Source organism: Chiloscyllium plagiosum, chromosome 10, assembly GCF_004010195.1.
Source record: "Chiloscyllium plagiosum isolate BGI_BamShark_2017 chromosome 10, ASM401019v2, whole genome shotgun sequence".
Lineage (NCBI taxonomy): Eukaryota > Metazoa > Chordata > Chondrichthyes > Orectolobiformes > Hemiscylliidae > Chiloscyllium > Chiloscyllium plagiosum.
This window is the reverse complement of record NC_057719.1, coordinates 75,474,585-75,502,559: the sequence shown is the minus strand read 5'-3', so window position 1 is coordinate 75,502,559 and position 27,975 is coordinate 75,474,585. Positions and strand designations below refer to the sequence as shown.

The 27,975-nt window shown below is 44.0% G+C and overlaps 1 protein-coding gene across 4 annotated transcripts in view; it reads right to left on the bottom strand.

Moving 5' to 3' along the window:
- The window catches only part of slc8a3 (solute carrier family 8 member 3), a 503,015-nt gene extending 475,309 nt beyond the window's left edge, over nt 1-27,706 (bottom strand). For 2 of the 4 annotated variants that reach the window (XM_043698121.1, XM_043698124.1), the window contains exons 1-2: nt 27,181-27,303; nt 21,084-22,925 (exon numbers count right to left, since the gene is read on the bottom strand). In XM_043698121.1, coding sequence (XP_043554056.1) covers nt 21,084-22,849 — 1,766 coding nt within the window. In that variant the 5' untranslated portion in view covers nt 22,850-22,925; nt 27,181-27,303. Of the gene's footprint in view, nt 1-21,083; nt 22,926-26,334; nt 26,624-27,180; nt 27,304-27,580 lie in introns of those variants that run through there. The other 2 variants (XM_043698123.1, XM_043698122.1) reach the window with 2 other exon arrangements.
- Nucleotides 27,707-27,975: the final 269 nt, after the last annotated feature.

Here is a 27,975-nt window from a genome sequence, read left to right as displayed (position 1 = left end):
TTCTCTGCAGATACTGATGTGCCAAGACAAGAGATAATGGGAAGTTGGTCATTAAGAAACTATTCTGTTGCAGAAATATGAACACAACTAAAAATAGCACCAGCTTTAGGCTAATTCTACAGACATCCGTGTCATTAAATTCATCTGTCAGGAGTACATGTCAGACTGCTGGTGATGCTTATGCAAATTATCCACGCTGCGCACCACTTCAGAATATTAAAAATTATTGTAGTATAAATAATTGCTTTTACATGGTATCTTTCAAACAGAAACAGCTTTAAGCTTTTTTTATACGCTGAGTTAAGTTTTTAGAATGGCAGTTAACATCGTTGTACATTGTTGTATACTTTTCATGCCTCATCTGCTAGTCTTTATCCTATTTTGGTTAACACCATCAGATAAGGCAATCTGGTCACGAAGCAAAGAAAGATGATTTCGATCTGAAAATAAAACCTTACAAGGCTACTAATGGAATTGGGCGAAAGAAAACTCCCAAACTGTGCTTATGCTTCCTTTCTCTCTTCCATTTCTGATGGGAGCTGGAAGGTATAGCCAGACAAGCCCTTTCACCCTGGGGTTGATGTCTCGAATTTGCTTCCCAGTTTAATGGGGGAGACAGAAATCCTCAACTCATACCAGATGTACATTTGAAGTAATCTGCAAGGCTATGGGATAAGAGCTGGAAGGTGGGATTAGATTGGCAGCTATTTTACTTTGCAGACAGTACGAACAAAATGGGCTGAATGGTCTTTTTCTGTGACACAACATTTCTATAGTTATGTAGTGTTACGTCACATCCACAGAGGAGGTGCAGAAGGCTGCACACCCTAATATGAGCCCAGTCAAACCCTACCTCTCTTCACTGGCTATTGCCGTGGAGAAAATATAGAGAAACACCAGAAGACACAGAGAGTTCTTCACAAAATAGGTCTTTTATTTACAAACAAAAACCCTAACACTGAGAACCTCAGGGCCCATGGTTTTTTAATTTTTTTTTATCATGTTTCTGTTAGCTTATCAGCATGTCCAACTATATTAATCAAAGACCCTCACTCTAGTTACACAATAAACCAGTGATGTTAGTTCCTATTATCTCTTTAGTTGTACATTATACTTAATGTTATTCTAATGTCACGGTTAGATATTTCGTGTCAGGTTTTGCAACAATGGTCTTACATTCCAGACCCGACTTAATATTTTCCTAATGTCATGACTAGGTATTTATTGTCAATAGTTCAAGCAAGCTGACTCTACTAATTATTAATTAGATATTTAATATCATGTCCCAAATATTTATGGTCCCAATCTTGTCATAATGATACTCAAAAGATGAGGCTAACTTTACTAATTGTGTTATCTCTTCTTGCCATAGTGGTCTTTCAGTCTCAACCTTACTCTGCCAATTGGTGTAAGAGCATTCCACTATTCTTATCCCATCCTGCATTCCACAGACCACAGACTGGCAGTGGTCTTCATGCTTTAACCCTTTCCATACTTTTGTGCTCTTTATTTTCCATATCCCCCCTTTGAGACCTACTGGTCTCACCTAGACAATGAAGACATTAAGCTCAGACCGCCAATACAATCAATGTAGGTCCCAACACAGACTAAATAATTTTCAGAGTCTGAGACTTAACGGGTTCATCCTCCCTTCCTGAGGTCCCTTGGGTCCAAAAGCCTGTCCTCTAATAACCAGAACAGGAAAAAAAAACCACGATCCCTCACAATCTAGGACCCGCACATTCTTCAGAAGTATCATTGATGTGCCCCCATGGACATATTTCTTGCACCATTGAGGTTGTCAGATCATAATAGTAGAGCAATGGGACTCCGTCAGAGGAGGAAGCACTTCCGGAGTAGCTGAAATGACCACAAGTTGCTGTGTTTTGCCCAAATATTTATGGTCCCAATCTTGTCATAATGACACTCAACAGGTGAGGCTAACTTTACTAACTGTGTTATCTCATCTTGCCATGGTGACCTTTCAGCCTCAACCTTACTCTGCTAATTGGTGTAAGAGCATTCCACTATTCTTATCCCATCCTGCATTCCACAGACGCCTTGCAACAGATCGGCAGTGGACTCCATACTTTAACCCTTCCCATGCTTTCATGCTCTTTATTTTCCATATTATCCACTGAAGTTCCAGCAGGCTGGCAAGGATAACATGAAGCAGCAAAACTCCTATGCAATCTCTTGACCCGTTTGGAATTCTGAGACCATTGGGAATGTCCCACATCAGCGACAACAGAAAAAAATAACTTTGCACTGAGGAAGAACCAACTGGAGTTTGACAATAGAAACCAGTGGAAAGAACAGAAGCCAGATAGCATACAGGTCGAGAAAGGCTTATCAGAAAGGTTGGCTCTTCATCAGTTCTTACTGCAGGTCCACAACTATGTTTTCTCCAATCTGTGTGAGTGTGCAGCAGCATGGAGGTTACCACACAAAGCATATTCCAGGACATATAAAGTGTGCGCAGGTCACATAAAAACAATGAAAGAGACTGAATACTGAGAAATGTCGTGGGCTACACTCAGAAACAATACATTTCACATCAAGCATGGGTCCATACCCAAGGCATTAATAATTCTCTCCAATCCCTTTGTGTTCCCTCCCCCATCAGATGCTTGCATTTACTTCTAAGTTCAAGAACCTTTTAAGAAAACAATTGAACTTGGAACCCTGTGCTCCGTCGGCCATGGTGTGCACCACAAGAGCCGTCAGGCTGCAGGCAACTGGAGAAGCAATAGGCGGGGGGGTGGGGGGGGGGGGGGTAGTGAAACAGCTGCTACATCCTGGTAAGGAGCATGATGGCAAGTGAATACACACATTCCTGACATTACACAGCACTTGGCTGCAACTCCGATATGCCCCTGTTGCAGCGGAATCCAAACTCATCTCAAGTAGGTCAACGTGCTTCAGGTATTCACAAGGAGAATGCAGTTGCCTAATTTGTCCAGTCAGTGGAGTCATGCAACTTGCATTTGACAAGCTTGTAAAGTTACACGTGAAATCACTTCTGTTCCCTCTCTCACTTCCTTGTCACCTTTTCAAGACGTGATTCAGTGGAGCAGAGATAACCACTTAAAAGAGGAACAGTCCCCTGTGCTGGTCAATGCATATTAACTCAAAAACCTATTCTTCTGTATGCAAAGACACCTAACACAGCCATACGGATACTTAAAGAGAGACACACATATACGTAACACATAGCAACTCAGGTCCTCTTAGCATTCAGAATTGAAACATCTTTGCAGCAGTTCAATTATTTTGCATTCGCATTTAAAAGGGAGACATCAGGGGAAAGGCATTACAAATTTGGAACTCTCATGCTCCAAACTTCAATTTAACTGACCTCATCTAATCCCAAAAATCCAAACTTTTAATGGCAGCCATTATTTTGGAATTCCTTTCTCGCAAGAAAATAATCTGGCATTTAGAAACTGACAAAACCCAGACCCCTACTATGAATTACAGATGTTCTTGTCGGATATTTCGATGTGGGCCAACATGTCTGCCAACCTGCAACAGCTCAAAGTGGTGAGGGGAACAACAGGTTAACGCAGTGTTCAGCTCCAAACAAAAAAAAACAGCAAAAATCCATGTTCTAAATCAAGTAGTGAGACCTTTAATAGTCAACAATATTGCTGGACCAAATATGAGGCAGAATCAAAGGAGGCTGAGTGTGACTGTATGTGTATGCCCGTGCAATGAGAATATACAGTACACCACAGCAAGCAACCCGTGCACAGAAGCTGACAGCAGAGAAAACAGCATAGGGAAAGAGAGAGCAGACACCAGGTAAAGCAAAATGGGGAGAGAGGGAGAGCCGACACCAGAGAAAACAGCATAGGGAGAGAGAGAGCAGATACCAGAGAAAACAGCATAGAGGGAGAGAGAGGAGACACCAGAGAAAACAGCATAGGGAGAAAGAGCAGACACCAGGTAAAGCAGAATGGGGAGAGAGGGAGAGCAGACACTAGAGTAAAAGCAGACACCAGAGAAAACAGCATAGGGAGAGAGAGCAGACACCAGAGAAAACAGTATAAGGAGAGAGAGCAGATATCAGAGAAAACAGCATAAGGGAGAGAGAGTAGACACCAGGTAAAGCAGATTTGGGAGAGAGAGCAGACACCAGAGAAAACAGCATAGGGAGAGAGAGCAGACACCAGAGAAAACAGTATAAGGAGAGAGAGCAGATATCAGAGAAAACAGCATAAGGGAGAGAGAGTAGACACCAGGTAAAGCAGATTTGGGAGAGAGAGCAGACACCAGAGAAAACAGCATAGGGAGAGAGAGCAGACACCAGAGAAAACAGTATAAGGAGAGAGAGCAGATATCAGAGAAAACAGCATAAGGGAGAGAGAGTAGACACCAGGTAAAGCAGATTTGGGAGAGAGAGCAGACACCAGAGAAAACAGCATAGGGAGGGAGAGCAGACACCAGGTAAAACAGAATAGGAGAGAGAGCAGACACCAGGTAAAATAGAATGGGGAAAGAGCACACGGCAGGTAAAGCAGAATGGGGAGAGACAGCAGCCACCAGAGAAAACAGCATATGGAGACAGAGCAGAGAGCAAATAAACAGAAGCAGGGAAGACAGAGCAGACTGCAGATCAATCAGAATGATGAGAGAGCGCTCACAACAAATAGAACAGCATAGGGAGAGAGACAGATACCAGATAAAACAGCATGGGGCGAGAGAGCAAAAACCAAATAAAACAGTGTGTGGAGAGACAGTGCAGACAGCAGATAAAACAGAATGATGCGAGGGAGCAGATACCAGATAAAATAATGCAGGGATAGAGAGCAGAAGCCAGGTAAAACAGAATGGGGAGAGAGAGCAGACACCTGATAAAACAGCATGCGAGAGAGAGTGCAAGCAGATAAAACAGAATGGAAAAAGAAAGGAGACACCAGATAAACCAGTGTGTGGAGAGAGCAGACACCAGATAAAACAGAATGAGGAGAGGGAAAGCGTTCACCAGATAAAACATTGAGGGGATGGGGGTAATCCGATGTAAGATAAACCGTGTGTGTGTGTGTGTGTCTGAAGGTGAGTCACTGTATCCCAAAAACAGACTCCGCCTTCCCTTACCAGATGCTGCCAGAGCTACGAGTTTTCCCAGCAATTTCGGTATCTGATTTCCAGCATCCACAGTTTTACCCCTGTACACAACTTGGTCTAGAGTGCTTCCAAAGAGCTAAAACATCCCTAGCCTACATCACATCTAACTCTGACAGGCATGCAACAGCAAAGGCTGCCTGTCCATCTCAGTGTAAGTGAAGAGACGATGCATCTTTGGTTCGGATTAATGCATACCCAGTTTTCCCTCAATGAAACCCACTTTCTGTTTCTAAAGCAAACTAGCCCAGGGTGTTGAAAATCTGAAATATCCTGGCCACTTTTAGTTGTCTTGTCTAAACTTGACATTGTTTGAATATTAAGTGCTTCAAATGTTGTCTTAACTAGATGCTCACCAGCCTTCATCAAAGCTGCACAAAATAAAGGCAGGGTTTTGATGGTCAGGATCCTCAGCCTCTTCTGTTCTGAGGGACAGATATGAGAACTTCATTCTATTCCAGGCCCAAGCGGATGATCCACAGAATATCTACCAATCAGCAGAAATGAGATCGGGCCAGCCAGGTGCTCTGTCAATTAAACCATGCAGAGTATGTACTGAGGATTTAATCTCTGACGTCAGACATCCTGAAGTATAATATATGGAGCTGCAACAGCAGCATTAGCACCACATCGCAGCCGTGGACAGAAATACTTCACTGGCAAACTGTGCCGTGTTTATTTCTGGCCCACACCAAGTTGCCCAAGCCCAGGAATCCTGCAATGCAGGCAACGCTGTAGCATTTCAGCCTCTTGCAGAAAAGCCAGCCACGCATCACCAGGTCATATCCACTGGAAAGGTCGGCCACAGAGAAATTTTACTGAAATGTCACAATTCTTTCACAAAGCAGGGTATTTTCTCTCCCCTACTGAGGGGAATAAAAACCTTGCTGTTGGTGGCAGGAAGCATTGGCTGGGAGTTCTCGACTATCGACAAGTTGCTCACTGGGTTCAATGTTAAAGAGAGGATCCAAGTTGGATGTGCGAGTCCCCAAGATGGTAATTGATAAGTGGACCTGCTACATCCAGATTGTACATTGCTTTAATATCCATTGTAGAGTTGCAAAAACATATGCAACACACAAGATCCTCTTTGCAGAATATGCAAATTTCTCTTATGCTAATTTCATATTTGTATATTTGGGTTGGTGGGCTTTTTTTTTAATTTGGGTATCATTGGTGAGGCCAGTGCGTTATTGCCCACCCCCCAATGCCATGGAGAAGGTGATGGTGAGCTGCCACAGTCCACATCAGAGATATGGACCAGAATATTTTGCAATGCAAGGTTTCCCTTCCTACCATAGCTCAGACAACCAACTGCCCTGCCCCAACTATTTTATACTTAGAGGGCAGCATGGTGGCTCAGTGGTTAGCACTGCTGCCTCACAGTACCAAGGACCAGGGTTCAATTCCAGCCTTGGGTGACTGTGTGGAGTTTGCACATTCACTCTGTGTCTGTGTGGGTTTCCTCCGGGTGCTTCAGTTTCCTCCCACAGTCCAAAGATGTGCAGGTTAGGTGGACTGGCCATGGTAAATTGCCCATAGAGTTCAGGGATGTGCAGGTTTGGTGAATTAGTCAGGGGTAAATGTAGACTAATAGGGCAGGGGAATGGGTCTGGGTGAGTTACTCTTTGGAGGGTTGGTGTGGACTTATTGTGCTAAATGGCCCGTTTCCACACAGTAGGGATTCTATGATGATGATTAACTAGCTTAAGGCTGCCCCTCAGCTACCAAAACCTGCTTTAACCACAGCTTTGTTGTACCAGTGGTGTCAGATTTGTACAAGAGTCACACCAGACTCAAAACATTAACTCTGTTTCTCTCTCCACAGATGCTGCCAGACATGCTGAATTTCTCCAGCAATATCTGCGTTTGTTTCAGATTTCCAGCAACCAAAGATGTGCAGGTTGGGTGAATTGGCCATGTTAAATTGCCCATAGTGTTCAAGGATGTGTAGTTTAGGTGCATTAGTCAGGGGAATGAGTCTGGGTGGGTTACTCTTCAGAGGGTCAGTATGGATTTGTTGGGCCTAATGTTTCCACACTGTAGGGATTCTATGATTCTATCCACAGTACTCTGTTTTAATTAGCTTGTTTACAGATACTTATCGCAAAATATAAAAATACAAACAACTTCCATATTGAACAGATGCAAGTGCTATTTTTTCTCAAATGTTTGAACTTAACGATGCAGAGCCACTTCCAATTTTTCAAAATGACCCAGAACAAAACTTGTAGGCAGTATGGAATATGTGACAAAATGATATATCATAGTGGGGACAGACAGGCTTCAAGATGATATAGACAGTACAGTGAAATGGTTAGGGGTATGGCAAACAAAGTTCAGAACATTAATATGGAAAGACTATAGGTTATTCAGCTGCTAAAAGTAGGCACACCGGTGCAGTAGGCAGTAAAGATAACAAAATGTATGTTAGCCTTCATAGCGAAGGATTCGAGTATAGGAGCAGGGATGTCTCGCAGCAATTTTACAGGGCATTGGTGAGGCCATGCCTGGAATATTGTGCGCAGTTTTGGTCTCCTTATCTGAAAAAGGATGTACTTGCTATAAACAGAATGCAGCAAATGTATAACTAATTGATTCCTGGATGGCAGGATTGGTGTACAAGGAGCAGGTGAGTGGGTTAGGATTGTATCCATTGGAGTTGAGAAGAATTGGAGGCGGGGGGGGGGGTCGATCTCAGAAACCAATAATATTCTAACAGGACTACACTGGTTGGATGCAGGAATGAAGATCCTGATGATGGGAGAGTCCAGAACTAGGGGTAATAGATTAAGGATAAGGGATAAATCTTTTAGAATTGAGGTGAGAAGAAATTTCTTCACCCATAGAGTGGTGAGCCTGTGGAATTCACGGCCACTTCAAGTGATTGAGACCAAAGCATTATGCGTTTTCAAGAAGAAGGCAGATATAGCTCTCGTGGCTAAAGGGATCAAGGGATATGGGTGGAGGGTAGGATTAGGATACTGAGCTCGATGATCATATTGAATGGTGGAGCAGGAGTCAAGTGGCCGAGTCCTACTCCTATCTTCTATAACTCGCATATTTGTGAAGTATTGATGAAAACTTTGATGTCTACATGCAAAACTCTGGAAAGATGCCAAGCCAAAATGCTAAGGTGGTGTTTTAAAAAACATGCAGGCTACTCGGAAGAATAAATAATATATAAATAATAATGGCAGTAAATATGAAGAAAGCAGGCTGGAAATTTACAATTCACTGTAGAGGCCACACCCGGAATATTATGGACAATTCTGGGTAACACATTTCGGGAATGATGTAAAGGCTTTAGAAAGGGTCCATACATTTACCAGAATGTTACCAGGATCGAGGTACCTCAGATATAAAGAGTAGTTAGGCCTGTTAAGAGGCGTTCTGAAGTGAACAAACAAAGCTTTCCTGATAACTAAGAGATTTTGGTAAAAGTGAGGAGATAAAAGCGATTCCCTCCAGTGAGTGGTCTAATAACCACAGATCCAAAATATACTTGTAGAAAGATCTGGAGGGAAAACGGGGAGAAATTTATCGTTGTTGGGATCTGGGACAGTCAAACTGAAAACATGGTTGGACAGCAGAGTCCATACATTGTTAAAAGGGATTTGAACAGCTATCTGAGAATGTAGAACTTACACACAGCTATGAACAAAGTGTGGGGATGTTGAACTGAGGACAGCTGCTCTTCCAAAAAGCAAGCACAGGTTGATGGGCTCTTTCTGAGCTGTAATTTCCTATGATTCTATAGCAGAGTCTATGAGGCTCTGAATGATGAAGGACATGTAGAGGCACGTCAGTAATTAGTAATTGCTTTGCATGCAAAGGGTGGATCAACATCAAGTCCATTGTGATCTTTGGGTCAGCTTTTTCTAAATCTCTTACAGCAAGCTTTGGCTAACCCTGTTTTTCCCTTTAACACATCATTCCCCCAAGTGCTTCCAAGTGATTCAAAAGTGACTGAGGTCGGCATGGTGGTCTTTCATTAATGATGCCTCAAGCTGCACCTTCTTGTTCTATGACCTGATTAACTAATATAAAACAGGAGAAAAATCTAAAACAAAGGTCATTGGAATTATTCAAATTCACAAATGCTTTTTTGAGGACCATCCAATCTGTTTTTTGAGCGCAGGAATATCATGAGCAGAGTGGATAATTTTATAAATGCCATGTCAATTGAGTGTATCTATGTGCCTGCCTACTGGAATTAATATCCACTGACACTAACTGGAGTAAGATTAAGGTCCATTACGACGTTTCATGTGGCAACGTTCTGCCTTTAGAACCTGCAAAAATATTTTATGTTAAACCTCTCCTGGATAGAGTGTCCTGATATGTGTTTCTTCCCACAGGTTCCCTGCCTGAATTATGATTCACACACACATCCTGTTGTTCGATTGGAGAGTTCTTTGTGATTCCTTATCTGTGTTGTTGCCTGTCATTTACCAGGACCTGCTCAAAGTCTGCCACATGGTCTTTTCATTTGATGATGCCAATAGAACTCTAGTCATGTGTCAGTGGGTGTTCAGCTTGTAGTCAACACCTTTCACTAACATAAAACGATAGTGCTCACCCACAACAACACTAGAAATAGCTCGAGTATGTGATGGACTCCCACCAGAGCATACCTCTGCTCAGACAGAATTTCACACTGGTGTCAGCTCCCAAAACCTCCATCAGGAATCTCAGCCCTACAATCCCTCCAACAGCAGAGGTTGGAGTGCATGAATCCACCCACAATGATATTCCAAAGTTATATTTTACATTTGCTTTTAACTTCTTTTTTTTTCTGATAGTGCCCCTTTAAGGTATTAAAGGCACAACTGGTCCACTATTCACTCAAATGGGTGCAAGAACACCACCTCGGGATTGCAGGCAATATGGGAAGGCGTGCACTTGCCCACTAACTAACCAGGCATGAAAGAGCTGTGAAATAAAATGCAAATCTTGAGTATCTAAAAAAAAATCCTGAAAGACATCTTGGGCACACACAGCAGGTATATCGGCATTTGTGAAAACAGAAATGTCAGATTAATGTTTCAGGTGCAAACCGTTTGTCACAGCTGGCAATGGAAAATTGGTCCGTGGCAAAATTACAGTGAATGTTTATTATTTACTTTTCATTACCTTGTACATTTTCACACTATGTTTAGTTTTGACAGTTCACAGAACAGTGTTAAAAGGTACACAGAGCCATTTTGAGAAGAAGCCAGTCAGGAGCTCAGTGATCTGTTCTTCAGCACTTTATGTATGTTTTCCCTCAGAGATATTAGCTCTCCCTTTCCCCAATCACATACAAGTGGCCATTTTTAAATGTATTTACCATCGGCCTCACAATTGCTGAATGATTTTATCTTTATTGATTCAGGAGATTTGGGCATTGCTGCCTGGGTCAGAATTTCTAATTACATTTCGCAGAGCTGCCATCAGGGCATACAGCAGTTCATTCGCAGTAGGTACACCCACAGTGCCAGTAAGGGGGCAGTTCATTCGCAGTAGGTACACCCACAGTGCAAGTAAGGGGGCAATTCATTCGCAGTAGGTACACCCACAGTGCCAGTAAGGGGGCAGTTCCAGGATTTTGACCCAGTGACACTGAATGAATGGCGATATATTTCCAAATCAGGAGCGTGAATAACTTGAAGGGGAACTTGCAAGCGGTGCTTTTCCCATGTACCTGTTGCCTTTGTCCTTCCAGATGGTCTTGCTCATAGAGCCAACAAGTCTTGGTGAATTTCTTCAATGCATCTTGCAGATAGTATGCGTTGCTACTACTGAGCATTGTAGAGGGTGTGATTGTGTGTTGATGATGTGCCAATCGTATGGACTGCTTTGTCCTGGATGGTGTCAAGCTTGTTGATTGTTGTTGGAGCTGTACTCATCCAGGCAAGTGGGGAGTATTCCATAAATTCCTGAGCTGTACCTTGTAGGCAGGCTTTAAGGAATGAAGAGGTTAGTTACTCATTGCAGATTCCTAGACTCTGGCCTGCTTTTGTAGCCATTGCATTTGTACAGCTAGTCCACTCTGTTTCTGACCAAGGCATAAGAGATGCAGCAAAATGTTTCCAATGGCTAGCTACCTGACAAAGGAGCAGTGATGTGAAAGCTTGTACTTCCAAATAAACCTGTTAGACTATAACCTGGTGTTGTGTGGCTTTTAACAATGTCAAGCTTGACCTTGCTGGACTTCTCATCAGTTCCTGCCACAAATTTCACCATCGCCTATGTCGCTCAGTCCACAATCTCAGTAATAGTGACAATGGAACTAATGATTGATGGATAAAACTAACGTTGGGGGTCATGAATGTCCTTGAAGGAAATCTGCAATCCTTACTTGCTCTGGCCTACATATGTCTCCAAATCCACAGTAACATGGTCACAAAACAATTAGGAATGGGCTACAAATGTCAATTCACCAGTGGCATCTACATCTCAAGAAAGAAGTTAAATAAACCTCACATATTGCTACTGTAGCATCTAACCAGGGAATGACATCTGGTCACTTCATAGCAAGGGAAGAAAGACAGCAAGAAAGGCATTCGAAAATTAAGTACCATTTTTCTTTGTTTTCTATGATTATACCTGCTTCAATATGTCCAATTTGACATGTTGTAAATCCAAACATTCTTGACGATGTCTTTTTTCTGGCATTTCCAGTCTAACACACAGATTACACCATTTCAAGCACAGTGTGAAAAATATGGCAGTGAGAAAGATATTTGATTCCATGCATTTATACAATAATAGCAAACTATAAAAAGAGAAAGTCATAACAGAAGTGCAGCATGTGTCAGCTCTTATCATTGCAGATCTTCTAACTCAACAACTTGTTGCAATTGTCACCCATTATTTTTATCTTTGATATATATGTGTGTAGGTGTTTATGATCCAACCCTGATTTTGTCATTTTATGCCTTGGACCATATTGGAATATAGTAGCCATCAAGTTATTTTATTTGGACATCCAAAACTAGACTCATGTTGAAAAAGGCATGCTGTTATGGATGGGACTCTATAGGTTTAGTTCCTGGGATAAGTGATTCAGCGAGAAAGCTCTTTACTGTGGCAATTGTCGAGGGTCAGTTCTTGCACCGTGTATGTGACAGAAGATCTATCAGCTAAAAGTATTCAAAATCAATATAGGCACATTAGTCAGAGGGAAATTATTCTGGGTGGGTTACTCTTCGGAGGGTCGGTGTGGACTTGTTGGGCCGAAGGGCCTGTTTCCACACTGTAGGGAATCTAATCTAACCTGTTATTGGCTATTCTAGAACAACATCATCCATGATATAGTAAGGTGCAACTTATCCACCATAATGTTCCCAATGGATAAGAATGCTTCTTTCAAAGCAGAGGATTCTAGTCAAGTAAATCCTTTTTTTTTCATCTGCCTCTAGATTATAAAGTCAGAAAATTATAAAGCACAGAGACAGATCCTTTGGTCCAACTCGCCCATGCCGACCAGATATCCTAAATTAATCTAGTCCCATTGCCAGTATTTGGCCATTATCCCTCAAAACCGTTCCTATTCATATACCCTTTCAAGTTTAACAATATCCTTCCTATAGCAGGGAGACCAGAATTGAATACAATATTTCAAAAGTCGCCTAACCAATGTCCTATGCAGTCGCAAAATTATATCCCTACTCCTGTACTCAATGCACTGACCAATAAAGGCCAAGCGTACCAAACGTCTTCTTTACTATCCTGTCTACTTGAGATTCCATTTTCAAGGAACTATGAACCTGTACCTGAAGGTCTCTCTCTTTAGCAAGACCCTACCATTAAGCGCATATATCCTGCCCTGATTCACTTCACCAAAATGCAACACCCCACATTGAAATTGCAGCTTCACACCTTATCAATGCATCAATACAGTTGTTCAAAAAATACTTTTTTTTTTACTTTTATTCACTCTCAGGACATGGGCATCACTGGTTGGCCAGCATTATGCCAGGGAAAAAGTATAGATTTAAAAAACTAAAAGGGCCAAACGACTTGGTAATGTGGTAGATTGCTGACCCCATGTCCAATATTACAATGCAAGCCCAGAGATAGCAGCTGAACAACCTGTTAACATATTTCTCACTGAGTGTGAGTGACAGAGTTTGGTGCTTGGAGGCTTGGGGAAGCAATTCACAATGTCAACATATTACCGTCACTTGAATTAAAATGCAAGGTGGGCCAAAAACGTGAAAAGAAGAACTTAAAATTATCACGATTAAAAAGTTTTTATAATTGTAAAACTAGGACAAATTCAGATTAAAAATCTGGCGATTTTAATGACCAAAAATGAGCAGGAGGAGGAGAGAAACCTCCTAGAATATTAGCAACCATGCAGCTGAGTTCTGTCCCATAACCTTTGGAAGTGGCTTCACATAGGCAAGACATAACAACACAACAGGTTATGTTTTATGGTACATTTATTTAATTGGTGAAAAGATATCCAATCTTGTTTGAGATGTCGGCAGAGGAGTAGGTGAAAAAACTCCACAGAGGCCGGTATCCCGTCACCAAGTCACCCTTCATTTACATGTGGAAAGTCTTTGACACTGATCCAACTTCCTCAGAGCCAGTTCTCAAAGTGAGCAGAACCTCTGACACTCTTGTTTATTTCTGTCGGCCAGGGCTCCCTGATTGGATCAGATTAACAGCCCTAATCAGAGAACTCATAGTCTGTAAGGTCCACTTAGCTGACCTCATTACAATCACCACAGGAGGGAGCCTCTGATTTTAAAACCAGGAAGGCCTGTGCCTCTGTGAAATTCCCCCCTCATCTTCATACTCAGGTAAGCCAACTATTTCATCATACACTGTGCAGAAGTTCACCCAAAATATTTACATGAATGAATGAATGATTTATTGTCACATGTATCTAGGGAGATCCAGTGAAAAATGTTCTGTTGCCACAATCCAGTGCAATTGAGGTAGAAAAGGCTGAGGTACACCAACTGAGGTATCAAAGAATAAAAATAAAACACTTAAATACAGTCCATCTTCATCGGTCAGGGTCCCAAAAGTGGCTCCAGAACTTATGCAAGGTCTCTGCAAGCTCTCTGCTCCAGGTCTACCACAGCCAGGAGTCCCTGCTCTGCCATCGCTACAGCCGACACCTCACCGCCAATTCCTGGAATCCAAGCCTCAGGTCTATGAAGCCAGGAATCCCTGCTCCAGTCACCACCACACTGCTCCAGTCCCCCCATGACATTAGAAAGATGAAGAAAAGAAGAAGAGAAAGAAATATAGCCAAAAAGGAGAGAGGAAAAAAGAATGCATCCGGACTGAAGTGGACAGCCCACCGTGCCGGCACTACCACCTTGACCATGGGATACTGGGCAGGATCAGAAATGGCAGCAGTAAGTGTGTTGTTAATTGTACTTTTGTTAACATTTAACTGCATTCAGATGGATAACACTAACTGGGGAAATCACCTCAGTTCAGAATAGAAGTTAAGTGAAATTATGACTGTTGGCTAAGAAGATGCAGGTGTTCCTATGTTATTAAATGCTTCCACATGTCAAAAGGTGAGAGACCAAGTTCCTTCTGTGGAGTCAGAAAGACTCAACAGATCTTTAAAAATGGCAGAGTGGAATGGAAGGTGGAAATCCTGTCACAGCTCCAATATTTCAATTTTTTGCCAGCAGGCACAAGTTGGGTGGCAACCATTCTGGCTGTTACAAGGGCCTAGCCCAACATTGTGGGAATCACAAATTGATCCCAGGTGAGCCCTTGTTATATAGGGGCGGCACCCACGGGTGACTGTCTGCATGGAGTTTGCACATTCTCCCTGTGTCTGTGTAGGTTTCCTCTGGGTGCTTCAGTTTCCTCCCACAGTCCAGAGATGTGCAGGTTATGTGGCTTGGCCATGTTAAATTGCCCATAGTGTTCAGGGATGTGCTGGTTAGGTGTATTGGCCATGTTAAATTGCCCATGGTGTTAAGGGATGTGCTGGTTAGGTGGTTTAGCCATGTTAAATTGCCCATAGTGTTAAGGGATGTGCTGGTTAGGTGGTTTAGCCATGTTAAATTGCCCATGGTGTTCAGGGATGTGCAGGTTAGGTGGTTTGGCCACGCTAAATTGCCCATAGTGTTCAGAGATGTCCAGGTTAGGTGGTTTGGCCATGCTAAATTGCCCATAGTGTTCAGGGATGTGCAGGTTGGGTGGTTTGGCCATGCTAAATTGCTCGTAATGTTCAGGGATGTGCTGGTTAGGTGAATTAGCCATGTTAAATTGCCCGTAGTGTTCAGGGATGTGCAGGTTAGGTGGATTGGCCATGGTAAATTGCCCATAGTGTTCAGGGATGTGCAGATTAGGCGTATTAGCCATGTTAAATTGCCCATAGTGTTCAGGGATGTGCTGGTTAGGTGGATTGGCCATGTTAAATTGCCCATGGTGTTCAGGGATGTGCAGGTTAGGTGAATTGGCCATGTTAAATTGCCCGTAGTGTTCAGGGATGTGCAGGTTAGGTGTATTAGCCATGTTAAATTGCCCATAGTGTTCAGGGATGTGCAGGTTAGGTGGATTGGCCATGCTAAATTGCCCATAGTGTTCAGGGATGTGCTGGCTTCACCTGACAAAGGAACAGCACTCTGAAAGCTTGTGATTTCAAATAAATCTGTTGGACCATTACTTGGCGTCATGTGACTTCTGACTCTGGCTAGGTTGATTAGCATTGGGAAATGCAAGGCTACAGTGATAGAGTTGGTGGCTTGGGGGGGTGGGGGGGGTGGGGGGGGGGGGGTGTCTGGATGGGATGCTTTTCAGACAATTGGTGCGGACTATATGGACCAAATGGCCTGCTTCCACACTATAGGGGGTTCTCTGATTCTATGATGGACATTCTTGAAAAGTATACAAGCTCAGTTTGAGTACCGTAATATTAAGTTTCTTAAATGCTCCACCCTTTAAATATTGAAAGAAAAGGCTGGAGGCATTAGTGCTAATTTTAAAAAGGTCCCTTTTGGACCATGTTGAGTGACAAGCCATCTGGTGCAGGTTTGAAAAAAAATCCATTCGCATCTGTTCACGGAGTTTCAATGGATCTCTCGTTGACATTTCCCCAAGAGCTATAATGATGCAGTTATGAATACCTGACCACCTTTTAAACGCTACAGTCATTTCTGTGGAGATTCTGAGTTCACAGTTTGACTCACAGTTTAAAGTGGCTACTGAAGGATGACCCGCCTTTGAATGGGGTCTGAATCGAAGTTTGCTTTGATAGCAGATCAGCTACTTGTCATGACCAGACCCCAGATGAAGTTTCCCAAGAGATTCCTGTTCCCGGAGGGATACCACAAGTTGTCAAGCTCACGGGTGGGGAGATTTGAGCGGTCTCCCCTTCTTTATTCACCCATCCCTTAGGTTTGTTACAAGTACATCTCCAAGCCAGTCAATGTTCAAGACCTACCCTAGTAGGATTAATGCAAAGAAAGCAGTTGGCACCAGTCATGTGATTTCTAGGACGACCTTCACCAAAAAGAATTCCAACGCCCACAGGGAATCTCTTTCAAGAAACTACTCTCGGTTTGTCCACGAAAACTTGAAATAAATTGCTTTTTCAATAATCCCTCAAGCAATGTCTTCAGGCAATATTTTAAATATAATGCACTATCACAATAATGTAGATTGTGGAGAGCTCCAGGAGGAGCCAGCTCCAAGGAGTCTCCTATTTTAACGGAAAAATAATGTCCCACCAGCACTGCCAAAAGAAACGTTTTGGGCACTGAATACAATCTGAACCTCTGGATAAATTCAAATGTATTTACAAAATCTAAAATCTCGTTCAAAAACTTCCACTTCTTTTTTACTTGTGTGTACGTTGACAGCTACAAATATTGTTTTTACTGTCAATTCACAAATTTCAGTTTTTGCATCCTTTTAATTTCCATTCATAGAGGAGTGAGTTAGCGCAGAATGGTTAGACATTATTAACTCAGGATCTGTACTGCAAATAAAACTCTTCTTCTATTCACATGTGGCTCTTTTCTTTAAACGTTCACAAAGGTATTAATTAAATCTCACACCATGCTGTTACATACAGTGAATAGTTGAACATATCTTTAAGTCTGGTGTATAATCTTCCTGTAAAAACCAATATCACACAGGCCTGCTTTAAGTTATCATGACATTTAGAATACCCAGAATAATGAAACCATCATTTTAAAATGCTACTCAGTATTGAACAGCTGAGATTTTCAACTGCTTGAACAAGGAACTCATTTCTTGGATTCAAAAAAGCTTTAAACAGATCCTCCCCATGTAAATAAATTGCTTATAACATTGCTGATCTGAAAATAAGATATTCAGAATTTCATGAAACTATGATCAGACAGCTAACAACATTCAATATTACTGCAATAGAACCACGCAGCACATCAATTGATTCATCAGAGTCAATGTACTGAGCCGTCTGCACAGCTTGCTTTCTGATATGTACACTAACCACATGACCATGCATCAGAATGTGACCGTCATTTCAATGAGGAATAATTGCAATTAAATATTTACGATACCTATCACTTAGCATGTTTGAATAGTCTTTGATTCAATTCATCACTTAATTCATTTCAGTATTTAATTCAGCAAAAGCTATTTATAGGTATGATCCCTGTATGAACACTTCCTGGAAACATCAAGTTATTTGTTAAGGAGACAGCAGGACAAGCAACTGAGAGCAGAATCACTCGCCGGTCCTATTTTTCTCAGTGGTATGGAAGTCTCTTCATTAATCAGCTGTGAGAGGAATGGATTGCAAGGAGTGCACTCCAGATGGAGTCCCCCCTTTCAAAGGGGTAGCAGGCAGAAGGTCTGTGGAAACACTCCTCCTGCCTCCAGCTCTAACGCAACATCGTTAAACTAGTGCTGCTCTGCCTTGCCCTCTGACTCCACGTAAGTAACAGCAGCAACTGAGAAGCACAGAAACACATGCAAGACTAATGATTCCCAAACTGTTTGGACTGTGTACCCCAATTCATATTTGCCAACCTTTTTTCTACAAGCAATTTCAGAGGTAACTTGACCTCTCTAATGACAACACATTACCTAAGCCATTCTAATTACATGTTATGGGTCAGTTGGCACTTTTGTTAAAAAATTTCACTCGGTAGCCCCTCTCCCCAACTTCACTGAGCCTCCATCCTCTGCTTGGTGAGATGGTACCACCAGGCTGTTGGTCTTGGCCAGTCAGGGCATATCCCTCCCAGTAGCAGACTGACTTGAAGGTCCAGCCGCCTCCTTCCTCTCCCTCTCAGACAGCAGATGGGCTATCAGCACCCAACGGAGTCCGGGTGTTCACGTTCCTGCACCACCTCTCATTTCTCCACTGATCGCAGGTTGTTCCTGTCTGGGACTACGTTACAGTTGTGCAGCAAGAATGGGAGAGAAGCAGCCTGTGGTTTGGAGGAGCATTGAGAAGGTGAGTAACAGCATGTTGGCCTGACAGGCGATTACATTTGGAAGCACATGAACTCCAATGTGGGTGTAGGGGGGAGAACATGTCACATCCCTGAAAACCTGCCATTACACAATAAAGAGGAAAGCACTGCCTAAAGACATCTACTGCCCCCCTGAGGGGGGACACACACCCAGGAGCTGCTAGTCCAAGCTCACTATGGAAGCTTGATTATGAGGCAATACTTCTGAGATTAATAAACTTGTATATTTAATATAAATGGAGATTTAATATAAATCCTGAGGATTACAAAACAATTTACGTTCAAATTCTCTGATCACTTCATCTAAACATTATAACCATAGAGTTGTCCATCTTTTTTTAACGATACTTTTCCCATAGCCTATGAGTACCACTCAGAGGTACAATCAGCAGGGGGACACAGTTTTCACAACGAGATGGGCAGGTTTGAAATAAAAGTTTGAATAGGTTAGGCTCGTGTCTGGGGAGTTGGAAGAGTAAGAAAGGCTTGGTTGACAAGGGTGTATATAGAAAAGGTACTTTCCCTTGCTAGAGATTTAAGGATCATTGTTTGAAATAAGACAAGAGAAGGAGATTGTTTTTCTCGTAAAGGGACCTGGGATTTTGGAACTCTCTTCCCAAAAAGGTACAAACGTGGCCTCACACCTAAAGTATATTGTCTGACCTGAAGTGTCACCTTTATTCTGATAAAACCTGAAGTTATCTTAAGGCAGTAACTTGAAAGAAATTCTGTGATTTACATATTAATCGATCCAAGCCTGCATCTCCATTCTAACTGATTAAAAACTTAATAGCCATTTGGTTTGTTCAATACATTGGCATAAGTTGTATGACCCTTTGATCTTTTACTTACAAATTCTGTGTCCAATGTATTCCCCCTCACAAGGTCCCTGAGGTAGGAGCGGGGCTCAGAAAGCTTGCAGTTTGAAATAAACCTGTTGGACTATAGCCCGGTGTTGTGTGCTTTTTGACCTCGAAAAGGTGAGAGAGGAGGAGTGCTTGAATATTTTTAAGGCAGAGCAAGCTAAGGTAAACAAGGGGCTGCATGGCTACAGGGAAACCAGATCAGTGATAATCTTATTGAATAGCTAACTTGGCCAATTTATGTTCCTCAACTGTATGCAAAGTTGGCACAGGTTTCCACGTAAACTTCCAAAACATTATCCCATGAACATAAACTCGTCCAAGAATCAGCGCAGCCATGCAGCGTGATCGATTGAAATTAGTTCATGACTGGGTCTGGACATTCTCAAGCATCAAGAGAAGGATTGCCCTGAAATAGGCCTTCCTTCAAACACCTGATTTAATGCTTTTGGTCTTTCTTTCGAATTGGTTTCTTTCCTGTTTTGATCTTCTTTTGGTACGGAAGACCAGCTATGGATTTAAGCCACGCAGGTGCATCCTGCTTGGTTACAACTGATTGAACTTCGCCTAATTTAAACAGAGTTTCAAGTACCTTGAAGTAATTACAGCAGCAGCAAGGGGAACACAATAGGCTGAGGCACAACTGGTTGTTGGTCACTGCAGGCTCTTACTGCAGGTGATTAATGCTGGACTAGAATAACCATCGCACTCTGAGTGCCCAAGTATCCAGTATGGGAATCATTCCCCAAAGGGCACATTTGCCAAAAACTGACCAAGTTAATGCTGGGGTGATCCTCTTTTTGTAGATGGTAACTGCTTCAGTCAAATGAAGTTTTAAATAAGCATAAAAGATTACAGATAGTTGTACATGAAGTGGTTATGACTGCAACTACATTGAACTTCAAGTCTTTAAATCTATTGAATTATGCTGATTTATCTATTGATACAGAAGGATCTTGTATACAACACACACACACAAACAACAGCAGGAATGTGATTGTGATTATTTACTAGAGATTTGATCCACATCCTGAAAGAGCAATCAGGCTGCTACTCAGTCATCAGCAGATTCCAGCACTTGATCCTAGGGAGAGATTTGGCCACACGTAGTATTCATGGCCATAAATATAAAGAGGGGAGGTTGCAGACTGACTCACAATCTAGTTGAAAAAGTTGTCCTGAATTCCACCAGCTGAACAACATTCAAATATATAAGCAATATCGTACCTAAACTAGTGGCCTTGGTTTCATTGCAATCTTTGATACTCAGCAAGCCAACACTTGTGAAACAACGTCTGAGCCAGTTAATGCCCAATTATATACAATAATATTTTGCAAATCTTGTACTTTCTTTTAAGGAATCCTCAGATGGGGCTGAAATTCAGGCAATTGTGTTGTGACGTTTCTAACTCTCCAGGGATGAAGTTAACGGATTCGAGTATAAATATAAGCTATCATTTTTGTGGCAATACTAAATCACAACATGGCTTATAAGCAAAGCATTTCCCAAAGTTGCAGTGGTTGGTTCTTTTATCCTAACCGAGCATAGCCATAAAATCTGCACTCTGAACAAAATAGATATTTAATAGTTTCTTTTCCAACTACACATCAACACAGACATTCAAGGAGAAAAGAGAAGAACACTACTTACAGAGTCTCGTCATTTTTAAATTCCAGTTCTCCATAAGTGTCCTCAAAGTCTTCTCCGCCTCCTTTAGCCGTCCCTTCTATTGTTCTAAAGGGCACAATGACTGTCCCGCGTGCCCCAGATGTTCTTAGCACTTTCACCTCCATCACACCGATGCTCTCACTCACATGGACCACATCACTCTCAAAGGTGAAGATCCCAGCGTGGTCATCATCTAAAATAGTCACCGTTGCAATCAGTGGGGAGACGATTAAAGCTTTGGGGTAGGGCACGTTATTCGGCTCCAGGGCACCTTCCAGCTCCAGCACTCTGATGTTGTTCAGGCGCACGAAGAAGTGCTCGTCCTCCTCAAAGATGTCGTCGTCGATGATGCCGACGGTGATCTCCTTCTGCGTTTCGCCCGGCTTGAAGACGACCGTGCCCTCGCTGAACTCGTAGTCGGCGCCCGCGTTGGCCGAGCCGTCCTCCGTCTTGTAGTCCACCACCAGGGTCCTGGAGGTGTCGCCCCCTTTGCGCACCACGGTCAGCGAGACGGCCCCGCAGTTCTCCAGGCACTGGTAGGCGCACGGCTCGAAGTAGACCTGGGAGCACAGGTCTTCGGGTGTGTCCGCCCTGACTTCGTGCAGGCTGGCGCTCCTCTTGGCCTGCTCGGCGGCGTGCTTCTTGAGGATGTTGCCCGCCCCGGTCATCATGCGGGTGGCCTGGATGCGGTAGAAGGCCCGGCTCTTCTGCTGGTGGGACAGCGCGTGGTAGTTGGCCATCTCCACCAGCTGGTCCAGCTCTTTCTCGGGGTGCTTCTGCTTCAGCTCCTTGAGGATGCGGATCATCTCCTTGCGGGACTCGTCCACCTCCTTCCCCTCCAGGCCCACCAGCACGCCGTCGAGGACGTGCGAGTTCACCAGCTTGCCGTCCAGCTCGATGCCTTTGGGCGGCTCCCCCTCGGTCTCGATGACCAGGCCCCTGCTCTTGCTGGTGCGGTACCGCTTGTGCAGGTACTTGTAGAAGAGCAGGCGGCGGTCTGCCGTCCACGCGAGCAGCACGCAGACCGGGAAGAAGAGGAAGGTGACCAGCCCCTCCCAGACCTGCACCACGCCCGGCGAGATGACGGCGAGGATCATGTACAGCCAGATGTAGGCGAAGATGCTCCAGGCCGCCGTGACGAAGAACACGCGCAGGTGCTTGATCCTGCGGCTCTCGCCGTCGGGAATAGCGTACACACAGATGGCGATGATGATGAACATGTTGAAGGCGGCGCTGCCCACGATCGTGCTGGGGCCCAGATCGCCCGCTTTAAACCCGTGGCCGCACACCTCGATCAGGGAGAGCATGATTTCCGGAGCCGACGAGCCCAGAGCCATGAGGGTCAGGTTGGACACGGTGTCGTTCCAGATGCGAACCAGGGTGGTGGACGTCTCTCCGTTCGGCTTATTAATGGTGATTTCCTTCTCCTGCGATGTAATCACTTCGATCGATGCCATAAAGCGATCGGCGATAATGGAGACCCCCAAGAACATGTAGATCAGCGCCACAAAATAAACTATCACCCGGGCAATCTTATCGCCCAGGGACGGGTCTTCTGGGTACCATATTGGCAATATGACACCTTGCTTGCATTCATAGCTGCCCACGCAGGATTTGTTTTGCTTTGGGGAACTTGTTGGGCCGGGTGCATCCGCGTCTACACGAGGAGGCTGCATCAGCAGTATGACTGCCAAGAGGCCCAAATGCAGGCAAAACGACATGAACGTCTGCAACCTAAACCACGCCATGCAAACAGGTTCACTCCCAACGCCCTCTGTGAATCAAAGTCGATCTTCCAAGCCAAAGGTGGCTCCGCTGCACAATCTGAAACAAATATGCAAAGGAAAGCATTAATGTCTGGCAATAGCAAAATGGCTAAGCTGTGTTCTTTGGACAATGCGCCAATAAGGAACCCTCAATGTGTCAACTTTCACTCCATCACAAAGTTAAGAAAACATGCAAAGGCTCACAGGGAAATGCAAAAAACAATGTGCAGTGTGGTTTCTGAGCTGTCTAAACAGATGCTTATTCCTGCTGTGCACAGTTTGGCACATGTCCTACCTGAGGGAAATGGGTTTCTAACAGCAAGAGTATGTGGTTTCACCCACTGAGCCAAACAGAGGTCAGGGATCTCTGCACAGGCAAGGACAATGACAAAGGGTTACTGTTAGAAATGAAGTCACCTCAGGCTCCTCCAGGGCTTAAAAGTCACCCTTAGATCTAACATTAGCAGAACCTGGGAGCAAATGGCCACAGTAATCTCAGCTAAAGAGCAAAAGTTGGACCGGGAAGCTAAACAAAGAATAAATATGAGCCAAATTCAGACATTCTTTCCTTATTCACAACTATCCAATCAAGTTAGTGTTTTCTTTTGTTATGTATCCTGCATTTCTGAACCAGTGGTTGCAAGGAGATGATTATCAGTTGGTATAATTCAGAGTTTATTAATGAGGGAAATTCTGATCATTGCAACTTCCTTATGCAGTTGAAATCTTAACTGATCACTACTCAGGGTGGAAACGGAAAAAAAGATTTCATGGGAAGTGTTTGTCAAAATTCAAAGCAGTTTATATGTTCATGCAGTGCACTAGCTCCTGATGAACAGCTTATGTTCAAAACATCGACTCTCCTGCTCCTCGGATGCTGCCTGACTGGCTGTGTTTTTTCCAGCACCACACTCTTCAGCTCTGATCTCCAGCATCTGCAGTCCTCACTTTCTCCTAGTGTGCTAGCTCTGTTAATAAATATTCATGCTCTAATGCTGCATTTATTGTCACAATGCTTCTGCCAGTAACAGGCCAGATTTCCGTGGCAACAATGTGCTATAAATGAGGCAGGACTACTGCACTGGACAATGTGCACTTTCATTTCAACTGGTACACAGAAACAGCTACACTTGATCAATTCAGGCCCTGCCATGTAAACAGGGACATTTTGCACAGGGCTGCAGGGAGTTGGGACACAGCTGCCCCTCAAAGACGTGTCCACAGCATTGCAAATGACGATTTTTAACAGATTGTTCAAATATCCTCCTAAAAAAGGCCAAATTCCACACTGCCTGCAGCTAGAATTTCCCTTTCAAAGTGTGTCTGCCTGAACAAGAAGGAGGACATGTGATGCATGGGAATAGTGAACTCCCTGCAAGTCGCACGCCATCCGACTTGAACTATACATTGCTGTTCCTTCACTGCTGCTGCATCAGAACCTTGGAATTCTCTTAAAGCTGATGCACGGGCATCCCATCATCATACAGACCGCAGCGGTGCAAGGAAGTTCACCTTCTCAAGAGGAAGTGAAGATGGGCAAGAAATCCCTGCCTTATCAATATCACGGAGGAGAAAGTGAGGACTGCAGATGCTGGTGTTCAGAGTCGAAAGGTGTGGCGTTGGAAAAGCACAGCAAGTCAGGCAGCATCCGAAGAGCAGGAGAGTTTGGGGCATAAGCTCTTCATCAATTACCATCATTACCAATGACAAGGTAACAACTAGCACATCCAAGAGGGTGGGGGACACAGTTTTAAGTTAAGGAGCAAAAGGTTTAGAGGGGATTTGAGCAAAAATTGATTTCACAAGGTGGCTGTCTGGAATTCGCTGCCTAAAAGAGTGGGAGAGGCAGGAACCCTCAAAACCGTTAAGTAGTACTTAGATGAGCACTCGAAGCACAATCGGCTAAGAGCCAAATGCTGGAAAATGGCATTAGAATAAGTAAATGCTTGATGGACATGATGGGCTGAAATGTCCTTCTGTGCTGTTAGAAACTCTATGACTCTAACATATATTTTCAAATACATCATGGAGATGCTGTAGTTGAGACTAAGCATGCCAAAGACTGTCTGCTACTTGTCAAGTGCCAAAACACTGCAGTTGAGTGGGATAGTTCTGCCTGAGTAGCTCCATTAAAATTTACAGCACTCTGTGTAACTAAGTAGAATAACTCGATCTAAAATGGTGCAATAGTGATTAGGAGGTGCAGGCATCAACACTCACTATCAGCTCATGGGTTCAATCCCCAAATGTGATGTGAAACCCCCCCTCCTCCCCAAGCAGCAGACAGCATTGCCTTACAACGTCACTGCATCGCTGTTTAATCTGTAGAAATGGCCTACAAGGGAAAAAAAGGGTCAAACAGCAGCCACCCTGCAGATTTAGCAAAGCTAAATGGCGTCTTGAGCAAAATTAACCAACCCAATAAACTGTTGGCAATGAACACATAAAATCCATCAATTGAAAAATTAACATACTAAAACCTCCAGCAGTTCAAATCTGTGACTGAAAGAGCAGAGCAAATTAAAATGTGCAGAGAATAGCTCAATGTGGGAACTTCACCAGGCCCCGCAGATTGAAAGCAAGAGAGAGACACACACACACAAGGGGCAGTGGGCAATTGAGACGGTCACGTAGGCATGATAACTGAGTGAGCCACTGTGTGGAGGGGGCGCTTGGCTATCAGGCTGGGGTATACAAGATGCTCGGTTGTGATAATGAAAGGGGCCTGGAGTATAAGAGCACCCCTAGACCCTTTCCCCCTACCCCCACAACGCCCCAGCATCGTCTAGCCAAAGGAGAGAGTGTTTGTCCTATTTAGGGAAGGCGCGGTGGCGCAGTCGCTAAATTTGACCGAGGTAAACAAGAGCTCAACTGAAGTGAATGAATACGACAGCTGTCACCGAAGACCCTGAAATGCAATCTGGATTTGCCTTAACTATCTGCTCATTCACACATAGCTCCTCCCACCCCCCAAAACACTGCAACTCAAATTAATTTAAAAAAATACATTGGGAACATCATTGCAGAATAGAACTAGGTTGCAAAGTATTGACGTACATTCTGACAGCTACACAGTGATTTCATTGTCAAAGTGAATTTGTTGCAAATTGCTGTTTGGGGGGGGGGGGGAGGTTGACGACAATGCAACCAATCGGAAAAGCCAAGAGATCTGACTAGCCATTAAAAAATAAGCACAGCGATCGAGGATATTTGAGAGAGAGAGAAAAAAAAACACGTGTGGAGGATGGGAGAATTCGAAATGCAATGTTTATTTTGTCAGTTTTTAATAAGGAAAGAGATTGCCCAAAGTAAGCAGATAAGCCCAGCTCTCTGCTCCCCTTAAAGCGAGTCTACTGCTTCCCTTCTTGCAAAATAACGGCGAGTTGTGCAGATCATGTTATATAATCCACAGCGTGGCTTTAAATAACATTAAATATATACTGTATTACAGCAAAACAAAATGTTACCTGGTTGGTTCCTTTATCCACACACACAGACTGGATTTGTTTTAACAGTCCACACTGTATTCTCTAGTATTAAGTTAACTATCCAGATGCTCTGCTTGAGACCTACTTGCCTGACTCACTAAAAACCAGAACACGCTGCAGCTCCCGATGGGGCTGTGTGGTTGCTGGGACTCTGCTGGACAGCCAGCTCCATCTCCTGCTGGACCAAGGGTGAGAGTCGATCCTGGTGGGTGGTAAAAGACTTGTCCGAATACAACCTCACTGCGGTGACAGCCTGTGTGTGTGAGAAAAAAAAACCTCTCCTAACCCCAGAGAGGGACTTCCCTACAACCTGACGCTACTCGGAGCCAGCAGAGAGAGAGAGGATGGGTGTGTGTGTGTAGCGGGGGAGGTTAATGATCATTAAATCTGATATCCTAAACCAAACCAAAGCTGCCCTGTTTCAGCCTCTATCAATCCAATACAGCAAGTATATCACAGCCAAACACCTATCGCCCCCCATATTTCATTCAAACACAGGGCACTGCCAGACCGGACTGCACCTTTGTCAGACGGCTAGCATCCCACGGAGTGAGACCTGATTCTCACTGGGACATCTTAGATCAGGCATATGCTCAGCAAGGGGCCATAGCCTGTCCTGGTATCTCTCGACGTTGGAAGGGGCTCCTTCATCAGTGCATTCCCCTGGCCATGATTCCCCCCGAATTTCCAGCTGTGCACTGCTGGCTGCTGCTGTGAATCCTGAGCATGGCCAGGTCTGCTGGAACACAGCGACAAATGTATCGACTTATGATCTCGGTTACATAAAACGCTGGCGTTTGTGCAGCCTCCCGCTCGAACGCTTACCTCCAGACTTGCAGGTTTTCCTGATGGGAGTGGGAAGCTACATTCCACCCCTGGGCGAATGTGCCGTCTGGGCACCGGCAGCGGTCCCCATCCTCCACGCCGCTGCCTCTCCTCTCCCCCCCCCCCCCCCACCACCAACACACGGAGTGATGGAGATGGATGGGCGCGCTGCCTGAAATGCAGGGGCCCACCGCGAGTCCCTTGGACTAAAAGGCACCTCAGAGCCGCCCGAACTGGAGTTGGGCAAGTGCACAGGCGAAAGCAACTGCCTCGGTGACACTTCCGTAAGACGAAGCGCACCGAAACGCTTCAAACGTGAAATGAACGCTGTGGAAGCCTCCTACTCCACCATCCAGCCCGACGCAAGTGCGCTGATGTGATAACACACGCTTCCTCTCACCCGGGCAACACAAGAGCCGTGCCACAGCGAATAGCACATTCCTGTCAGGTCTGCCCGCTCTTCTGCAGTCTTCTGACCAGCTTCCAGCACCTTTCGACGTACAAAAAGCTACCACAGACGATGCCTCCAACACAACGGGCAACAACAAAATAAGACCGAAGCGAAATGGCCAAGAGAAATGAACGACTGTCAGGATGATGGCCTCATTCACTAAGTCATCGTTGTTTCCTTCACATACCCTCGGTTTATGGATCAGGAATCCCAATACCACATTAACACAGGTTCAGAATGTGCCCAGAACCTGTAATCACGGTTTAAAATGTGTAAACCCCAAATCTGTAATCCCAGTTCAGAATGTGATCACCCAGAATCTGCAATCCAGGTTCAAACTGTGT